This window comes from Halyomorpha halys, unplaced genomic scaffold (genome assembly GCF_000696795.3).
Source record: "Halyomorpha halys isolate HHAL.00 unplaced genomic scaffold, Hhal_1.1 Scaffold1081.1, whole genome shotgun sequence".
NCBI lineage: Eukaryota > Metazoa > Arthropoda > Insecta > Hemiptera > Pentatomidae > Halyomorpha > Halyomorpha halys.
In genome coordinates, this window is record NW_027105331.1 from 54,474 (window position 1) to 75,867 (window position 21,394).

At 29.1% G+C, this 21,394-nt stretch overlaps 1 protein-coding gene across 1 annotated transcript in view; it reads left to right on the forward strand.

Annotated features, from left to right (window-relative positions):
- The first annotated feature begins 3,874 nt into the window (after positions 1-3,874).
- Positions 3,875-21,394, forward strand: part of LOC106688205 (serine protease gd) — a 40,646-nt gene continuing 23,126 nt past the window's right edge. Inside the window, exons 1-5 of the mRNA XM_014432560.2 lie at positions 3,875-4,156; positions 5,491-5,680; positions 8,074-8,202; positions 8,372-8,512; positions 12,795-12,910. Coding sequence (XP_014288046.2) covers positions 3,875-4,156; positions 5,491-5,680; positions 8,074-8,202; positions 8,372-8,512; positions 12,795-12,910 — 858 coding nt within the window. The remainder of the gene's footprint in view (positions 4,157-5,490; positions 5,681-8,073; positions 8,203-8,371; positions 8,513-12,794; positions 12,911-21,394) is intronic.

Genomic DNA, 21,394 nt, shown 5'->3' on the forward strand with positions numbered 1-21,394 from the left:
TATCCTAGGTATAGTCGCCCTGACGAGTATCCTAGGTATAGTCGCCCTGTCGAGTATCCTAGGTATAGTCGCCCTGATGACTATCCTAGGTATAGTCGCCCTGATGACTATCCTAGGTATAGTCGTCCTGATGACTTCGTAAGTACAGTCACCCAGTCGCTTCACTCACCAGACCTGCTGCATGAGTTATCAGATCGCCGCTTCAACGGGTGGGCCTACCGACGTGGATCGAGAATATCTTCTCCGACCTTTCGGAACGGACATCAGGACCCCAACCCATCGGAGTTCATCATTTACAAAATTTTGTAAATAGCAATTTTTTTTTTTTAGTTGTAATTTTTAGTCTTTGGTTGTATAATAGTTAACATCAATACCTATTGATTTTAATTGCAGAAAATATTACCTACCTCAGTTAAAGTCGTATTTTTTCGTTAGATGGTTCATTCTTTGTTAGTTAATCATATTATTTAAAAAGCAGTTTTTATTTTATCAAAATTAATAACTATAACACTTACTAAATTATCCGAAGCAATGTTGATTCGTTTCATGACCTTGATGAAGAGGTAAGTAGCCAAACCAGTATATAATTATTCCTTGGCATTAACTAGTCAACAGCGCCAAATTCATTGAAGACTCCCTTCAAGAATATGTGATACCATTTATTAGGGATTATTTTGAGCTATTCCACGACAAAGCGAGGCTTCACAACGACAAACTGCTGTCTGAAATATTACTATACTATACGATAGCAAAATGAAGTCCTTCAATTTTGGTTTGAAGGACCACCATGTGGCCTCATATCAAGACTCACGATGCTATGTGTAGTAATTTTTCTGTGTCGCTATTAGGGCTCTGGAAAAGAAGGCAAGTGGGAACCAGGTCCTGTCTTTTCTCTCTTTTAACATCCAAACAATTTCAATGTCCAATAGCTCTCTGACGGTTAAAGGTAAGTCTGCAGCTTTACACAAATTTCTTTGTGTTTCGATAAAATCGATTGTGTTCTTGCCAGGAAAAAAAAAATGTATTCGTTATTTCCACCTCGAGAAACCTTAAAACACGAATTTCAAAGCAACAGAAAAATAAATAATTGTTGTTCATAATTTTCGCCTTCCCTGGTCTTTGGATTTTTTTTTTCAAAACACAAAACTCGTGATACTTTCTACAAGAGCCCACCAATCTGCACCAAACTCGGGAATGTGTGTAGGGAGGTAAATGAAAATCGTGTTTTGCAAGCTACATACCCGATTTTTTACTTTCACTTAACTATACATGGAAGATGTAGTAACAGAAAGTATTGCGGTCGAGCAAAATTTCGAATTATAGTTTTCGACGGAAACACACCTTTTAAAGTACTCTTGTGAGTCCAAGTCTCGCTAAATGGTCAAATCAAACTGTGCTTTTGACTAAGATATTAGTCTAAGATGTGACATTTGTGAACTCATATTTAATGATATTAATAATCTTTCAAAATCAAAATACATAAAACTAAAGACTCTTGCACTTGGCTTATGAACTTTTCTTAATCAAATTTTTGTAATATATACTAAACATTTCCTTGAATATTACAATAAAGAAACGGCATATAATGACGATTGAAGTAAAATTGGGTATAGAAGGAAATAAAATATTCAGAATAGAGTTTAAAAAGGATTAGGTTTAGTAGTTAATGTCCCAAAAGGAATTTGGGATTACCAATAACAAAAATACTAGTAGGAAATTTTTTGAAGACTCGGTCAGTAGAAAAAATTAGGGTCGATAGAGGATTGTTTGGAAGCAATCCTAAAGCTAGAAGATGAAGATAGATTAGACGAAAATGACATATTAATCTGATGAAAAATTTAGAAGTAAGAATCGATAAGGTATTTTTGTTAAAATATAATATATCTAATTCTGATCATATCGGTTTCATTCTTATTACATTATGTCTAATATTTCTGAAGTCTAAGTAAACTTTCCTACATAAATTTAGATTTTCAATGCTTGACATAATATTCACATATGGTGAGGACATACACTTTTTAAGTTACAAATTTTCAGTCTTCTATTATTTTATGCATTTAAGTTCTTAAAACTACATTAAATAAGATTAAATTTATCATAAATACAATTAAAATGAAGTTAAGTTATAATAAAGGAACAAAATAGTAAGAAAACTATTTAATGGTGACCAAATTTTTTCCCCACTTTGCATGGTTTCTATTTGGGCTGGTGCCTAAAAGTTTAAGGCTGACATATAATGGATGGACAGTGGACTCATAAGCGTTTATGCATCAGCCTTGCAAAATGGGACGAAATGTTGATTTCCATTAAATAGTTTTTGTAATATTTTGTACCTTTATTGATCGCCACTCGGACTACAATCTACTTCATACGGTCAACTATCTTCTTCCAATATTAAGCTAGTAATGTTCATGTAGTAAACCAGTTTCCACAGGCCGATATATATTCCTTCTTTTTTAGGTTATTTTTTATCATTTTTGATTTTTTTTTTTAATATTAAATATTTCCATATTTTTATTATATATTTATGAATGTAATATAATAATTTATTCTACAGTTGTTAAATAGAGATGAGTATACGGATGGCTACTCTTCTAATATATGTTAATAACAAAAATGATTATGAGACACTCCCATGTAATTAACCTCATTAATAAGCAAACATTAAAACTCTATAAATATTACTTTTGGTAATACGTAATTGGTTCTTTTGTCTCCACAAAATGACTGATATTAATCAGTTAGTCAGATAAACTCGATCATTTATTTATCATGTGCAAGAAACAGGCTTGTATTACCTGAATCAAACGCGGATGAAACCTCGATGTATATGTTTTCAAAAACGAATCATCGTCCATCTGGTGCCAAAGTCGATTCATACCGATCATTACACTTCCACAGAAGTGATTTGGGTTAACGGATAATTTTATCTTTGTCCCCATATATTGTTTACAAAAAAATCTTACAATCTGGATTATTTATTTTGTATAATAATGAGACAGTATTTTTGGAACTACATAATACATCTAATTGAGAGTTAAAAGAAACCATAGAATTCATCGGAAGTTTACTGGAACCCATAATTTATAACTTTCATAGCATTACATATTTACTTTGGGGTCCCCAGAATAATTAAGAACTAGATGTGTTATAATATTTATTAAAGTGTTATTGTAATTTTAAAATGTTAATTTGGTTGTAAATATTATATATTCTTAAAAATGTTTACTGTTTCGTTTTAAAAAACATCTTTCTCCATTATAACAGAAACAATTATTCATTTGTATCAAACTTTATATTTTAATGATTTCCTTAAAAGAAATTAATGTTTTAGCGACTGTTCTTAGAAAACATTAATTGAAAAATTGACCAAGTTAATTCAATATTTTATTCACTCCTTAATTTTTAGAGCAGTAAATATATGTTGAGATCCTTCATATTCACATTGAAATGAGTCTGGACAGAACAGAGAAAGAAGCACCAATTTCTGGAGAGCGGTTTTTATTACAGATATACCAAATTATTGGAAATAACATTTACTACAGCTTCTACTCACTTCACATTTGCGATTAGATGAACAGTTTTTGCATATAATTACATTAATGGGCGAAATCCCTATTAACTTCAACGTAAAGTTGCCTTCAAGGGGCGTGGCCTAATCCCCACCCCTTAGCGTCATTTTTGCTTACAAGGAGAGTAGTGTTATGGCACCCCCCTGGTTGTGACTAAGCTTCATCGATAAAATATATTTTTCCTTAAAGTAATAATAACCGAACAATAATAACCATCAAAGAAAGAAAGATAAAAAAAAAAACTGGCATTTTTTACCGATTTACGAAAGTTTAATACCTTTACGACTGCTACAATGTGGAAAATGGCAATGAAATCAAAACATTATAATATCAGTAGTAATGCCGCTGTCATGTGGATTAGACATCACGAAGTTCATGAAAGAATGTTATTAAGGAAGATTACCCGTTTATTTATAAATGTTGTTAGTGTATTTGCGATACCCCAGTCGCCATGTCCTGACTATTTTGGTTACGAAACTGGGTCTCAGGGTGACTTTATTGGTATCGTTAGGGTACCCACTTCTCTCATCTCACTTCCCATCACTCTTAAAGTTGAGCTGGCTATAAGAGTCGCACTAAAAACTGTAAGTTTTCAATCAAAATTTCTAAATAGTATATTTGATATGCGTCACGAAGTTCAAATTTTGTAGATCTATTATTAATTGACAGTTAGTGTCATCATTGATCGCTTCCGGTTAATTTATAATCTAAAGCTGATATTAGAATCGGTAGTAGGGGTTATATTTGTATTGCATATTTATATGTACGTATTCATAAAACTATCCTACAACATGGGAATTAAAGAAGAAAATATCAATATTTCTCCTTGTTTATCCCTAACTGACAAAAAAAATATTTCTATTTGAATAGTAAGTGTAAATAATTACTTCCTTGTACTTTCCTCGATTCTCCTTTATATAGTTAAATATGCACTAATTGTATTACTAAAAAAAAAATCGATAAGCTTTTTCATTTCGATGATGAAAACACCCAAATAGAAACAGACAATATCTTGTTTTTCAATGTTGTAATACTTTACTACTTAATAATTATCTAGTAAGTACAACTTTTTAGAACAAATCATGAGCAAGTTGTATTGAAAACAAATAAATGTTTACAATTTTTTTTTAAATTGCCATGTTTCTATATATATTTTTTTTACTCAGAATTAATTTATTTATTTACTTCATAGATTTAATTGAAACAATAATTTAATTACTGACTGGTTTTAAACGAAAAGAAAATATTTCCATTGTCATTTCTTTTTTCTTAGTACTATGGAAACCGCTTTTATTACACTGAAATACGTCGTTTTATTTTGTGAAAAATATTGATATAGAAGGAAATTTGAATAATTCATTTTTGATTTTAAAATAAAACAATGAAAACTATAAATTTTAACATACGTATATAATAATCTTGACGTGGTTAATGTACAATAATAAATTATTTTTGATGAATGGAATATGGTCCGGGTGCGGTAAAAAAAAACTTAAATAGTAAATGGCTATATTATATTAATTATTATTAAAATAAATTATTTTTAAGTGTTCTGTTAATAAGTAGTTTTATTATCATAATAAACTAGAACTGTGCTGCAAAAAATATACAGCTGGAATAACAAAATATGGAAAATTATTGTAATTCTCATGCACACATATTATTTGTGTAGTGATCTTTTATGATTTTCTTAGATAGTTCTCCCGTATTTATATTACATTTTATACCCGTTTCACATTTTTGTATAGGGACCACTTATTAGAATTTTTATTGAAATATTTAATTGGTAATGATGATAATATATAATAAAAACTAATGGTGTAGGTAAATTTTTTTTTTTTTAAATACTTCCCTATTTTTGTTCCTTTTTCTTTTTCACGTATGGATCTACATTAACTCTGTTTTTCTTTTCCTGCAGAAGTACGTCGGTATGCTGATGTTATCTGAAAACCCAACAGTAGTATTGGGGAATATAATGGGATATAGGTCAAAAATAATCAACTATACAATTAGATTCCCTTTACCCAGTCCTCTGCCCTATCTGCAAAAGATTGAAGTCAACAATAAAACTTTATGCACTGGCAAAAATATCACTTCGTTAAACTATGGTAAGACTTTCATCTAGTTATATTAGCATTTTTAAAAATTTATATTCTGATCTAAAAAACAACAACAATAATTGTAACTACAGACGGATCTACTATATTGTGTAGTGATATTTCTATAGCGTTGATAAATATAACGATGCTTGTTAGAGTACCGAAGGCATTGATGACGTCACACTTTTTTTCAAAAGTTTAATTTTTGTTCTCTATAAAACAAAATCTGATGCGGTGCGAGCACCACACAACTTTCACCTACATAAGTCCCCAAGCCTTGTGTAGATTGGTGGGCTCGTGTTGAAGTTCGTTATTTATATGATTTTCGAAAAAAAAAAATCCAAAGAACAGGGGATGACACAAACTTTTATTTTTCTGTAGTTATAAAAATTTGTACTTTAGGGTTTCTCGAGGTGAGAATGACGCATATAAATATTGCTCTAGCCAAGAATACAACTGTTTAGCAAAAAATAAAGAAGCAGTAATTTTATATGGAAACATTTTTAATTTTTTTAAACCTTAAATCGTGTTAGTTTTCAGAAGTTGGAAATTCATTTTTCCACTCTAAAATAGGAGTAAAACCTTAGATAACTCAATTTTTCTTTAACTCATATGTTTTAACGCAATGCACTGGTGTCTTCGATTACCAATCTTCCTTAGATAAGATGTGTTAGTTTTTCTGAAAAGTTTTGAGGGAATTGTTTTTGAATTTCGGGTGCAGATTTGAAGTAATGGCTAATTTATAATTTTGAAGTACGTCAATAAATCATTTTGTATTGTTAATTAGTAACGTGACATAATGAGTTAGGCCTTTTTGGCATCTCTAAGAGAACAGAAGACATTAAAATATAATAAAACCAAAGATGGAAAATAACACACAACACCACACCCTTTGCACTGACTTCAAAACACTTTCCAACATTCCTAAATGATGTGATTATTTGATAAGAAACAATACAATTTTTCATCGATTGTATAGATAGCTGTCAATCGATATTATCGAACTATCCCCAACCCGAGTTCTCCTTATTGGTGATTCTAAAACTTTCAAATACCTCTTGAATAAAATGGTTTCCAATATATAATTCACATTGGGTTTTAATACGATCTCCGAAAACATTTCATTCTTATAGACAAGATGAATGATGTTTTGTTAATGTTATACTTTCACGAGTATTTTAATTCTCATTGCCGTGGCTGTCATTTAAAATTTTTCACATTCAAGTACATACATTTCTCGAAAATAAAAGTTATTGCTTTATTCAGGTGTGAGTTGATAACATATAGTAGTAGCCATAAAGTTTTAAACGTGACCTTGTTCACCAATTTCACGCTCATTCATCAAGCATTAGCAAGCTGGAAGGAAAAAAAACATGCTAGTAGGTTTTTAATGATTATTGTTGTGACTTGATATATTAAATGATCATTTATTAAAAAAAAAAAAAGTCGGCATTTTATTTTGATTAACTATTGTTAGTCTTTTTAATTTAGATCTTAAACTTAATAATTGGACCGTCATTAAATATTATCTTGTTTTCTGAGATCTGCAGGTGGTGTCGATTCGAATCTGGCTTGGGACGTTGACTTTTTTCATTAAGTGGTGGTCCCACAAAATGAAAAATTTGATCCCCACCATGGTTAGAATAGGTAGGTCACCTGTAGATAACTAGACAAAAATCACCTTCGTTGTGAATTGCCTTAAAAAAAAAATCTTTTTATTATTATCGTAACTACTAAAAGATGACAAAAAATTTTTTGTTTCAATTTTCTTTTCAAAAAGTATTCATCTAAATATATTAGAAGAAAAAATACATTTCATCCCACATAGGGATTTCATGGTCACGTTCATATTTATTTTAATATAATAGAATCCATTTATATGATTTCGGCGGTGCAGAAAATGGAACCGCAACCAAGTTTAAGATTTTTCTATTAAATTTATACAACAGCTTTCAATTGACCTTCATATTGAAGAAATCGGAATTTATTTATTTGTTTTTGTTGTTTTTTTCAAGAGACAAATCACAAGATTGTCTACGCTACTAACTTTTCTGAAATGTCATATTAATGATATGATGTATACGAGGTAAAATAAACTAAATAAAAAATTATTTTGCACACATCTTTCCCACTAATGGCAATAAAATGATGATTGCTACTAAAAATGTTTACTACTAATCCCGTATGAAGTTCATTGGGATGGGTTCTTGAAGGAGTAATTCCACATCTGAGTGTAACCATCTTGCCATAACCTCATCAAACTTAAATTTCCTATTTGACTTTAGCAGTTGAAGAACAATATGTACAATATAACGTAATAAATTAGTTTCTTTCATGTTACTATTGCAAAACTACATCTTGAAAAAAAAAATATCAAGATTTCTTTTCTTTTCTTTTTTTAGTATTTGGTGGAGTGACAACAAAAATTTTATTAGAACACACATTTCCAGCTAATCCAAAAATTATTTCAAATAAAGTACATGATGATCCTTCTATGGTAGCAGATGAGGAATATACAGTTAGAAGAATTGGTAAACAAACTATTTTCTTAAATATTTAAATAAAGTACTAAATACCTTTAAAAAAAAAAAAAGGTACTATTTTATTTATTTTTATGATTAGATTTAGAGCTGTGTTAAATTATATTGAACATAAAATTATAATTATAATACAGATTTAATAAAATAATTATTATTTTAGGCGAAGACTGTGATGGTAGCTATGCAACAGGTACAGGAAACCATAGTTGGCCTTGGTTGGTTGCAATCTTTGTAAAAGATGAGTCAGGTATTAGGTTCCAGTGTGCAGGCAGTTTGATAACGAATAGGCATTTAGTCACAGGTTTGTATAGTTTTGATCAACAACTTGTATATTATAATTTCAGTAATTAAAAATTATTTCATAATCCAAAAAATAATACGGTGGGCAACAGAAACTCGATTTCATTTACGTTGAAATTATAATGCTTTGTCTTTATGTACTTACTAATGTCACAGTTTTATTGATATATTCTTTGTCTTGAAACCCTTACTCCATCCTTTGTTTTGTCTTTCAATTTCAGGGTAGATCCTGGTTGATGACTTCCTACACACTGTATTTCTGTATTATAAGTTTGTTGGAATTGGGTGGGTCATGCTTTCTGTATGGCCCATTTTCGTATTATCCATTAATATAAAATCTGTTCTTAATAGAAAGTGTAATTCCATAAACTAAACACAATCACATTAACAAAATGGACCATTTTTTTTACTGCATTAAATAATAAACTGCATGAACATTGTTCAACTTGCAATTAAAAAAACATGATAAGTTAATAATAATTTTCAAACATTGAACAACACCCTCACCTTTGATCTGACCACCTTTTACCCATATGTGAACGAGAAGTTGGGATTTTAATTGAAACTTTTCAAAACGTTTAGTGAAAACTTAAGATCCATTTTTCTTTTAAATTTTCACAGTGACCCTAATACCCATTCCTCGGATTTTACCTTTTCCACCTTGCTTCCAATGAAATTATTTCCATTCTAGTTTGGATTCAGAACACTTATTTTTGATTTATATTATTTCTGAAAATCTTAAGGATTTTGTCCTTCGATGATGACCACAGTATTGGCATCCCATCGAAACTTGTATAACTTATTCTCCTTCTGTCAGTTACGTCACTTATTTATAATTATTTCAAATTTAATCCAAGAAATATCTTTTATGACCTCTAATTAAATAATAAATTATTTGTAAGCCCGATTCCAAAGCATACTTAGATTGCAAAGCTTTTAGCTATACTAACGCCATTCATGTACAGGCAAATATGCCCTAGCTACCTTTCTGCCACGACAATTCTTAAGTGGGACTTAATGGGCCTCTGTATTGCATAATTATTATAATAAGCATATATATATATATATATATATACACACACGCATACTTGTTTTAGTACACCTCCACTGGACCACAACCATTTAACAAACATGTGTTTTCTTATAAAATATTAATTTGACTGTTGTACTCCCCAATAAGGTTGCTTGCTGTATAATGTTTGGCAGTCGAATAAGCATACTTTATTAATGGAACTTATTTAGGAATTCTGCCAAATCTGTTCTTTGTCCTTGTAAAAACTGTAGAAATAATTTTAAAACGTCCTCTTCTTGACAATTAATAACTTCAGATAACAAATCAAATGAATTCAGTGGTAATGTTTTTGATAATACTATTGATTATGATCAAGATTCTATTCTAAATGAAGCAGAATACCAAGATAGAAAGAAACATTTGTATTTGCTTTGTTTAGAATATTAATTTTTTATGATGCTATTTTATCATAGAACGATTTTTAAATGAAAGGAGAAATACATTTTAAAAACTTTTTTTCATTTATATTATATTGACGGGTTCCTTAAAAATTGTTATTTTTTTATTTATTATTACTTCTACCAATCCGGTTAAAACGTTTTTACTCTGGTTCTTTGTTATAGAAAGGCATATGATAGATCAGGATTATTCGTTTATTAGAAATAAACAAATAATAAAGTGAAATCACATAAAATAAAATAGTGACTATAGATAATGTTTAACTATATATGTATATATAGTTGATCGTAAAAATTGATATATAAGAAGATGGTCAGGGTTGCGGTCAAAAGTGAAACAAAAATAGTTTACAACTATTTATTTTCCGACGTTTCGCCCCACTTTGCAGTGCTTCATCAGGGCTAAAAAGATACAATGATAAGAATAAAAATACAAAGATAAGATACAATGATAAGAATAAAAACAAGTAACAATGGCAAGAGCAAAAATACGTGAAATATAAAGCTAAAAAAGTACAGGAGATGCATATAAAACAAAAACAATACGGGGAAAAGGAAAAAAAAATATATATGATATAAAATATATGATAATGTTTAACGTTCTTTCACTCCCCTGCCAATCCATAACTGATGAATTCCTATTCATAATAACTAGAAGTTTAAGTTCAAATACTTGTGAATTGAAAAGTATAGTAAATTTTTTTCTTTTTTTTTTTTGGTCCAGTTCATTGAGAACCTATGGAACCAATGCCTAACCCACAAACTTCTGAACCATGCATTCTAGGATCTTCACCACGTGCTCCTTTTGTTGTACATTCATCAATTTCATTAATATTTAATATCGTACAGAAAAGTACGGTCTACAATTAAAGTGAAAAGTCTACCAAAGGAAACACATCAACTGAAATGTGGAGTGTGGAATTCAAATACAACATAGAAAATATTATATTTAGGAAATTATTAATTCTAAATCATTGTAAAAATTTAATCAATGAATTAAGTTAATTTTTGTAAATTCTTCACGTTTATAAATCGGACTCTTAGCTCCCGAAGGAGCTATTATTTTAGTTCTGTAATGAATGTAAATAATGCTATTATTATTATTATTATTATACCAATCTGGAAAAATAATCCTGATCTATATCTCTCAATCTCCCCTATCTCTTTTCATGGATTCCTACCAAACACTGATACGTTTTGGTTCAAGCCATACTACCAGGCACAATTTTTACTTTTGAAGCTAAATTTCTTAGATTTAGATCCTTTTACTTAAACGTCATGATTAATTAAATCGCGTTATAAATGATCTACTAAATATTGAAATATATTAGCAATAAAAATTAGATCAGTAAATTATTATCGTTTTTTAAGTTTGAAATGAATATGGAGAGCTATCATCGAGTTTCAGTTTATCACATAATTATTTGAACAATTTTAGATAAGACCTACTTGACCTTAGTCTACATCTTCAAATTAGCTAATTCTATTTCTTGATTGCGATGAAGTTAAGAATTATAATACTATTTATAGTAAGAATTATCTTACTATATAGGAATCTCCAACCTATTGACATATTTTGATGATGGAAAAAAGGATGTTTGTTATTTCCAATATTTAAATTCTCTGAGTAGTGAAGGCCAGTACAGAGTAGATTATCTGGCTATGATCTAGAGCTCGAGGGAGAGAGGGCTAATTTACTAAAGTTTATAAAAATATCATATTATAAAAACTAAACATAAATGGAATTTTATAGACCGAATTGGAATTTTTAAGTAATTGGGTGTCATATCCGATTCTATTTCCTATACAATTGAATTTGGGATTTGTGAATGCAATGAAATTAATCTCCGAGAAAAGACAAAAAAAGACTTCAATGAAACAGTAGAATATTTTTTGTTTTATGGAGAGAGCATGGTGAAACACTAAAAACGTGTTCAAAATTCAAAACTAAGACTTAACTCAAACAAACTGAAAATTACATTAGTCATTGTATACTAAACTAATAAAAAAATAATAAACGGGAGATGGTCCGGGTGCAGTCAAAGAAAAAACTTAAATAGTAATAAATTTATTTAATGCGACCCAACATTTCGCCCCACGTTGCAGGGTTTCATCAGAGCTACAACCAGATAACATGAAATCAAATTATAACAATTTTTTTCTTTTTATTCTTAATCCCTTTTTTCCGTCTTTTAGTCTATACTGTATTTTTATGTTATTTTTTAATTTACGTTTTCATTAATTGTTTAAAATCTTATTTAATTTTACGTTTCACTGTTCATTTTATTATTATTATCTTTAACTTCTTTTGTTCATATTTATATAAATTTTCACATATCATTAGCCACACAGTTCAATTTTATATTATTTAAATTATTTTATCAATTTTCTTACTTTGTTACCTTACTTTAGTACTTGTATCTTTTTTAGCTTTGACGAGAAGCCCTGCAGCGTGGGGCGAAACGCTGGCTCCCATTAAATGATTTTATTATTATTTATTTATTTTTTTTTTTTTTACCGCACCCAGGCCATCTTCTTTTTATTATTACACAGGGTCATTCAGCGATCTTCCAATAATAATAAAAATAAGGTAATCATATTCCTCGATGCGGGTATACAAACTAGTATTCAATCATTTTATGCTTACTGAAATGCTATTGTTTAAATCAGTTATTTTAATTGAATTTCAAACAAAAAAACTTAAAGGAAAACAATAATTGTTTTTTATCACGAAAATAAATAATAATATATTGTCTATTTATAAAAATTGTTTGCGTTCTAAAGTTCTATCTCTAAATTTGTTTTGTTTTCAGCTGCCCATTGCATGAAGAACCATAAGAACAATGATTGGGATAGAGATAACTTTGTAATTTACTTTGGAAATCATGACGTAGAAGATCTGAAAAGTTCGCGCACTCAAATTCGTCAGGTAATATTTTTGTTTAGAATGTTTTTTTTCCCAAGTCATTACAAATCAGAGCTCATGACTCCCCATCCATTTTCAAATTACACTATTTTCAATTAACAAGCGAAATTCGAGGCAGAGTGAAAAGTAATGTGTAGAGTAAATTCAAATTTGTGATGGAATACATAACGGTTCGTGTTCAGTTCAATACAGCTTTTATCATAAAATAAATCAAATTTGTTTTAACAAATACAAAGAAGGTAGATAAATAACGTCTAATTAAATTTTATACCTACATAAAATTTTAATAACTCGGTTCTAATGTATGCCATTTATTAAAACAAAACTATTCAAGGTCTTATTTTAGAAAATAAACCAAAGTTATGGCATTATTTTATGTCTTTTTATTATAACTACTTAACTGTTAAATATCATCTTAAGCCTGAAAGTAGCATTGAAAACTATTGAATTTTTCTCTCTTCCATTTTTCTGAAAATGGTTTCAGTATGTCTTATTCAATAACCAAACACTTTTGCTAGTGAATTAAAATTTGTACGAGCCCTTGTTGATATTGCAGTAGGAATTTTGAAAAACTTCGTTTGCCAGTTGCATTTGTGTGTAATTCCATTTATAGCGTCCGTATATTTGCAACGCTGTCATTGCATTCAAAATGTCGATTGGCCCATTTTATTAAAAATCAGCTTATTCGATTGACTTTTAAGAAGTTATTCATTATTTTGCTAAACAGAAATCAAGGAAGCTATCTCTTATTAATGTTTAATTTTATTGTTTGTCACTTTCATTAAACAAATTTTAATATATATGAGAAGATGGTTGGGGTGAAGTCAGAGAATAACAGGGATAAGTTCTAATAAGAAGTGGAAAATAAAACGTATATATAATAATATAACCTATATTCCCACTTCATTTATCACTTTATTTTTATCTATATTTATTCTGTACAATTATTTATTTTAATCATTCTATATATCCTTTATTCACCTGCTGTTATATGTTTTTTTGTTCTTAGGCAAGAAATACTGGCCGAAACATTGGAACTTATAAATAAGTTTTTTAAAAACTTATTTGTGTTATTCTCTGACCGCACCCCCATCTTTTCCTCATATAATTTGATAATAAATTAATATATTTAATGAATATTAAATGTAATTGGAAGGGCTCCATATTTAAAAATGTCCGTGGTCCCGACTTGGTTAAAAATGGCCCAGGTACAACTGTTTTTAATAAGCGTCTTACTTTCTTTTGGACCTTGAGAAATCCGTGATTTTTTTTTTTTGTCGAAGTAATGTAGTCAGTGTTATAAAAATTTCAGTAAAGTGACCGTCATGAAAACAATGAGTCGACGAGAGGGGAGTATAAATGCTGTGTAAGCAATTTCATCCGGGTCAGGTTAACGTCCGCTTCTCATCACGTTTCAAAATAAATCACAACGCCGGGTAGAGGAGGGGGCATTTATTTAAACTTATTTAAAGTTTGCCAATGCACTTGATTAACGCAGAACTTTATTATTTTTCATATATTAATTTAATAAAAATCTCGCTGGCTCAGTGGGTTAAGCCTTCTCGATGCCAAGTCACATTGTTTACTAATAATTACAAATATTAAATTATTTGGTTTTCTTCTCAGTATGAATATTGCTCAATACTACAATAATTTTTATGGTTACATTATAATACAATAACGCAATGTTCAATAAAGTTAAAATCAATATTTATATTTCCTGAACCGGAAATATTATTTGTGTTACTAATTTTCGATTAAAAGAATAATTTAAATTAAAAAAAAAATCAAGGATAAAACCTTGAAACAATAATATGATTAATGTACCACTCAAATCGAAATGGGAACAACGTTTGTCTAGGTATTTATAATTTTCAAATTTTTATAATATAATATTAGTCTAGCAAAGCTAGAAGATTGGAGTTATTTCCTCTAGTCATAAAGGAACATTAAAATCGTCAGGCTCGTAAAATATATTATGCCTTTCAGAATCGCTTATCACTATCGCTTAGTAGTGTACTACGTCACTATACATAATAATGTTGTTACTCATTTTCAAAAATATTTTTCCTTGAACAACTGTAGGATGTTTCTTTTTTTGGCCATTAGTGGTACATTAAGGAAAACAGAATAAATATAACAATGATGTTTTACCAACACCATAATGACCCACAGCATAAAACCAAACCAAATTAGTTTTTATTTAAAACGAAACTCTATGGACTTGACCGACCACCAAAACGTCAAACAAAAGTTTCTCTGTTAATTTTGCTCTTGCTCGTAAAACGTCGCGTAGAAAAACCTTACAATTATTAAGTGGGACTTAATGGCCTCTGTATTTCATAATTTATTAAGCAGATATGTATATACGCGTACTTGTTTAAGTACTCCTCACTCGACCATAACCATCTGACAAAAAATCTATTTTTTATAAAATATTAATTTGACTGTAGTCCTCCCCAATAAGGTTGCTTGCTGTATAATATTTGACAGTCGAATGAGCATACTTTATAAATGGAACTTATTTAGGAATTCTACCAAATCTTTTCTTTGTCCTCGTAAAAACTGTATAAATAATTTTAAAACGTCCTCTTCTTGACAATTAATAACTTCAGATAACAAATGAAATGAATTCAGTGCCAATGTTTTTGATAATACTATTGATTAAGATCAAGATTCTATTCTAAATGAAGCAAACACCAAGATTAAAAGAAATATTTGTGTTTGCTTTGTTTAGAATAATAATTTTTTATGGTTCTATTTTATTATAGAAGGATTTTTAAATGAAAGGAGAATTAAATTTTCAACACTTTTTTTCATTTATATTATATTGACGGGTTCCTTAAAAATTGTTATTTTTTTATTTATTATTACTTCTACTAATCTGGTTATGTAATTTTTACTCTGGATCTGTGTTGTAGAAAAGTATATGATGGATCAGTATTATTTGTTTATTAGAAATAAACAAATAATAAAGTAAAGTCACATAAAATAAAATAGTTATTATAATGTTTCACGTTCTTTCACTCCCCCGTCAATCTATAACTGAAGAATTCCTATGCATAATAACTAGAAGTTTAAATTGAAATAGTTGTAAATTGTAAAGTATTGTACATTTTTTTTTTTTTTGCTTGAGTCTAAAACTAAACCAAGTTAGGAGTGGTTTTAAAAAGGGAATTCGAAGTGATTGACTGACAACAAAACTTTATTAATTTCGCTCTTACTCGTAAATCGTCCAGGTATTTCTACGCTGAAGAAAGGAAATAACGCTGTTCAAACGAATAACTTTTTTTTAAAAGTACACAATAATTAGAAATTCAAAAGTCAATTTTTCTTTCAGTTTCACAACAAAAAGTTATAAAAAAAAATTACATGCATTGATCAAGTAACATAAATATGCAATCAAAAGGTAATTACAAGACATATAGTATAATATGTCATAGGAGCTTAGACATTTTTAATTTAAGATCAGATTTCCAAGTCGCTGTAAATGCAGTAGTTTTATGATGTTTACTTTAAAAAATAAGCAGGCAACTCTAGGTTCAAAGCAGAATTAAATGATAATTGAACTTTCGATTGGTCCCCTATTCTCTTTGACTTCTTATTGTCGAAATTAATTATCTAAAAACAGAATATTTCAAAGTAATATTAATACGTTATAAGCATCTACGTATCTAAACTAACTATAAAATTGAGAGTTTTATATTTAGATAAAATATATTTGTTATAAATGAATAAAATATACTCGTTATATTTGAATGATAATTACAGTTTATTTTCTAACGGATTCGATTTGGAATTATTAGTATTTCAAATGATTTGATTTGCATTTTTTCACAGAGTAAACCTATACTTACCTCTTACCTTTAAATTACTATTTTGTCTTCATATTTTTTTTTTTTTTTATAATCAATATTATATCAGTATTACTAAAATACTATAGCTATAATATTATAGTAATTTCGTTGATGTTTTATATCAATATTCAGTTTTTATGGTTTATATCATATTGGTTTTGTGGCTTTATCCAGTTATCAGTTCAAACTAGTGAAGTGTGCCACATTTTACTGTTACTGACAATTCTAAACTGACAAAGTGATTATTTTGTATTTGCAAATACTCTCTGTTTCTTTCAATTATAAGGAACTAGCGCAGTTTCATTTCAATGCGAAGAGAGTATAATTTTTAAATGCGTTAAACCCTTGTAATAAAAATTGAAATGGTAGGAATGGCGATATCGATATCGATGCTTATCTAATAGTAGGGGTATTCATGATATTGTGTTAAATATAAAATATTTTACCATGTTAAATGTTATAAGTATAGCATTGTGAGCAGCCCTATTTAAAGTCATGTTAAATGATAAATGCATAAGAGCTCCTAAAGGATTTTCAGAGCAGCTTGTTTAGTAACCTTTCTTTCCAAAACTTCATGTTATTGTTTACTCCAAAGTTTTGATTACAGTAATTTATTACAACATGCCTAAAATAAGTGAAAAGTAGAAGTGTAAAAGTTTGGCTACTGTTTGTATTTTATAAAAAGTCCAAAACACAAGACAGAAGAAAAAACAAAACATAAACTACGAATAAGTGTCCTAACACAACAACAAATAAAACGGTGACAAGCTCAGCTGGTCTGTTTCGTGACGTCATTCTCCATTTAAAGACCTAGTAACAGATTTTCAGCCATGTTACATATTATATTGTTTTAACTTGGTAAAAGAAGGAAATATTTTTCCATTTAACACGCTTTAACATGTTAAACTAAAGATCATGAATACTCCTAGAATGAGAACCTTTAATTTAGATATTTATATCTGCGTTAATATAGATTTTCTTCAATTCTGTACGAAAAAAAAAATTTACTTATTGTTTAGTATACTTCTTTTATTGACGGTCTACTGTATCACAGACATATTAACTGTTATGGAACGATGGATGTACACATTTGACATTTACCGCATTGGAGTTCTACCAGTGGGTAGATTCTCCACATGTTTGTATCATGTCACTATGTCACCTACAGCAAATTTACTTGTTGTATATATGTGTATACAGTTGTAAATAACAATAAATAAATTATTAAAAAAAAAAGAAGACATTTACCGCAAATCCATGACTTGTGTGCTTCGTAAACAAAGTAAGCAACGAACGTCATATCCTTACGCTTGTGTTTTTTTTTTTTTTTTTTATGCTTTTGTTGGATATTACATTTGATTTAAATTATAAAAATGAACACAATAATGAAATGAAAGGTAAATATCAGCTAAGTAGGAGGTAGATGATATAAATTCATAATTTGTTCTTGAATTTTTATAACAGACTTGTTAATTTAATTAGCTAGATTTATAATGTCTTTATAAATGTATGTTAGAGCTGTGATTAATAAAAAACAAACAGCTAAAATAAGTTAACAAGATTTGAAACAATGACGTTATACCAAATACATAGGATTTAAAAATATATAATCTTCAACTAGAGTTAATTATTAAATCAAAAGGTTCAGGAAATTTTTTAATTCATTAAAACATAAAAGATCACAAATATTTATTTTTTGGCGATTGTGAAATAACACAAGTGCCTGTCACTAAATGGGTTTACCACAAATGTTGGCCAACTTGTCCCAGCCAATCCAAATAACTCATCCACACGTTTGCACATGCATGAATTTGCTCTAGTTTGTCAATCGTGTGTTAGATTGCAAAGACTTTTTTTTTTGTATAAATTAATAGGCCTATAAGGGAAGGATTTATAGTGATCAAATTATAATATTTTAAACAAATGAAAAGGTTCATACTAATAAAAAACTTTATGACACATCTCGGTATCTACTTTCTCCAAGGTATAAAACTCTTTTTTTTTTTTAATTATTTATTTATTGTAATTTACAACTGTACAAAATAATACAATAAGTAAATATGTAGTATGTTTCATATACACTTGAAAATCTTGGGAAGGAACCACCCATTGGTGGTACTTCAAACATTAATTTAAACTAGAAGGTCTCGTGGCCATCTTCTTTTCAGACGCCTCGGAGGATTATCAGGGATTGTTAAGGATGAAAGATTAAGAATTAATGGGTTAGGATGGTTAAGGAGTTTGGAATAAAAAGACGCATATCTGGTTTGGGTCAAATCTGCAACGAATGGGATGTTAAGGTCTTTATGAATGGGTTTATTTGTGACGTAATAAGGAGCATCAAGGATTTTACGTAGGATTTTGGATTGTAACGATTGGATGCGGGAAGAATTTGATGGTTTGGTGGAGCCCCAGAGCTCAATTCCATATGTCCAAATTGGTCTGATTATTGTAGTGAATACTAATTTTTTGTAATGAATGGGAAGTTTAGAGCGTTTGTCAAGTAAGTGTTGTAGCAATCGGAATCTACGAGCAGTTTCTTGTCGTTTGAGTCATGTGTGTGGATTCCAAGTAAGTCTCTTCCAAGGTAAAAACTCGATCATTTTTCTAGTTAGTTTTTTTTTAATCGTGATCATTAATAAATTGTAAAACTTTAATTGTAATTTTCATCGCTTGAATTACAAGTTAATGCACAATCATAAAACTTTGTATAAAAACAGTATCATTCTCATTTTTCATACATTCAGTTTCTCTTCTTAATCACAAAATAATACCTCGCAGAGCTAAACACTTTGTGAGTAAAAACGATTAGTACAAGAGCCCTAGAGAAGAAAAAAGACAGTTATCTCACCCCAATTTTTGATTACTTTAATGAAAACTATGTATAATTACTAGTCAAAATTCATGAGTCTGCCAAGTATAGGTAGGGGGAATAAAAAATGGCGGCTGTTTCAAAGCGATAAAAAACACTAATTTTTCATTCGGAGCTCTATATCTCAAAAAGTAGGAACAACACAAGAAAACCAAAGAGAACGTCATTTAAAGAAGAGCAAATTTGCTAAAAAATGAGCCCTAATAGAGTTATTCATGTTAAATAGTTTTCGCTTTTTAAAAGCAACATTTCATAAAAAAATTGTATGGGATGTACTGAAAATCTATATCTCAAAAACCATTTGACTAAATTTGGCTAGTTTAATGAGCTATAAAGTATTTTATGATGTTTATCTTCGTAGGAGTAATAGTTTACATGAAATTTTCTAAAATAAATTGATTTATAGTTGTTTGGAAAATAAGTTTGATTTATGAAAAACTTCATTTCAGAAACAATTGGACGTACAGATGTTTGCCAGTGCTCAAATTGAAGCTAGTTAAATTTACTACAAAATAGTTAATTATCTTTATCTTTGTAGGTGTAGTAGTTTTTATGATATTTGACAAAATAAACTCACAAAATGTTAATTTTTAGTTCGTATAAAATGTTGGATTTTTGAAAAAAAAAAAGTTTAGTCCTGTTTCAACACTAAAAAACATTCCTTAGCACAAAGCCTTACCAACCCAAGATTTGTCATTGAAAAAGAAATATAATGTATTCGTTGGCTACCAAAATCCACGCCCACATAGTATCACCAAATCCTCACACTATCTTAGTGCCGTATAAACTGTTATGTTATAAAACCCACATTATTGAATTGGAAATGTCTTCGTTTAAACCTAAACAGTATTAAATTTTTTGTGTACTCAGGCCGCTAGGAGGAAATAATTTCTTGATATAGTTTTAAATAATCAGATATAAGTTTACTATTGCCTTAATATTTCTCTATTAATTTTTCTAAAGGAAGCTATTTATTTAAGAGCGTTATTAGAACAATTTTCTGAAAGAAAAATCTTAATATTACCAACATATTTTATCGGATTTTTCTACTACATTGAAATATCTTAATTTCCCCAAAAATAAAATTTGGCGATATTTTTGTTTTTCCAGCTCTTTTTTAATTGAATTTTTTATTTATCTGTTGCGAATTTCGAGATTTATTGACAATATTTTTTTTTATCTTAAAACATTATATATATAATCCCAATTTCTTAATTTCAGAGGTATTTTTATTGGTTAAGATTCTATTTTATTAACTCGTAAATTTTTTTATTACTATGCTCGCAGTTTGAAATAGGTTCTCAAATTTACGAACTTTTGGGGTTTTCAAATTATTAGTTGAGTGGTTGACGTCATACCCCTTGCCTCACCCATAGTGACGGCCCTGTTATCAACAAAACATCGGAATATTAAGGCCAAGACACTATGAGTCATATCCCAATCTCTGTTTTGAGTCCTAAACGCCAAGGATTTCGATCTGTCTAGAAGAGAAACGAAATCCACCAGCAATGAGAATAATGTTGTTTAAATGTTAAACAAGCAATTAAATTTATAATAATTTCAAAAAGTTTTTGAATGAAGTGTTTCATTATAAATGAGTTACAGAATGGATGAGGTAATTTACGAATTCCATCTCTTACGGAATTAAGATTATTATATTCTTGAGGTTTATCAGTAGCGTCATTTTTTATTTTAGATCAGGGAATATAATACCTGAATGATTACTCTGAGACATAAATAATATAATATTTATATTAT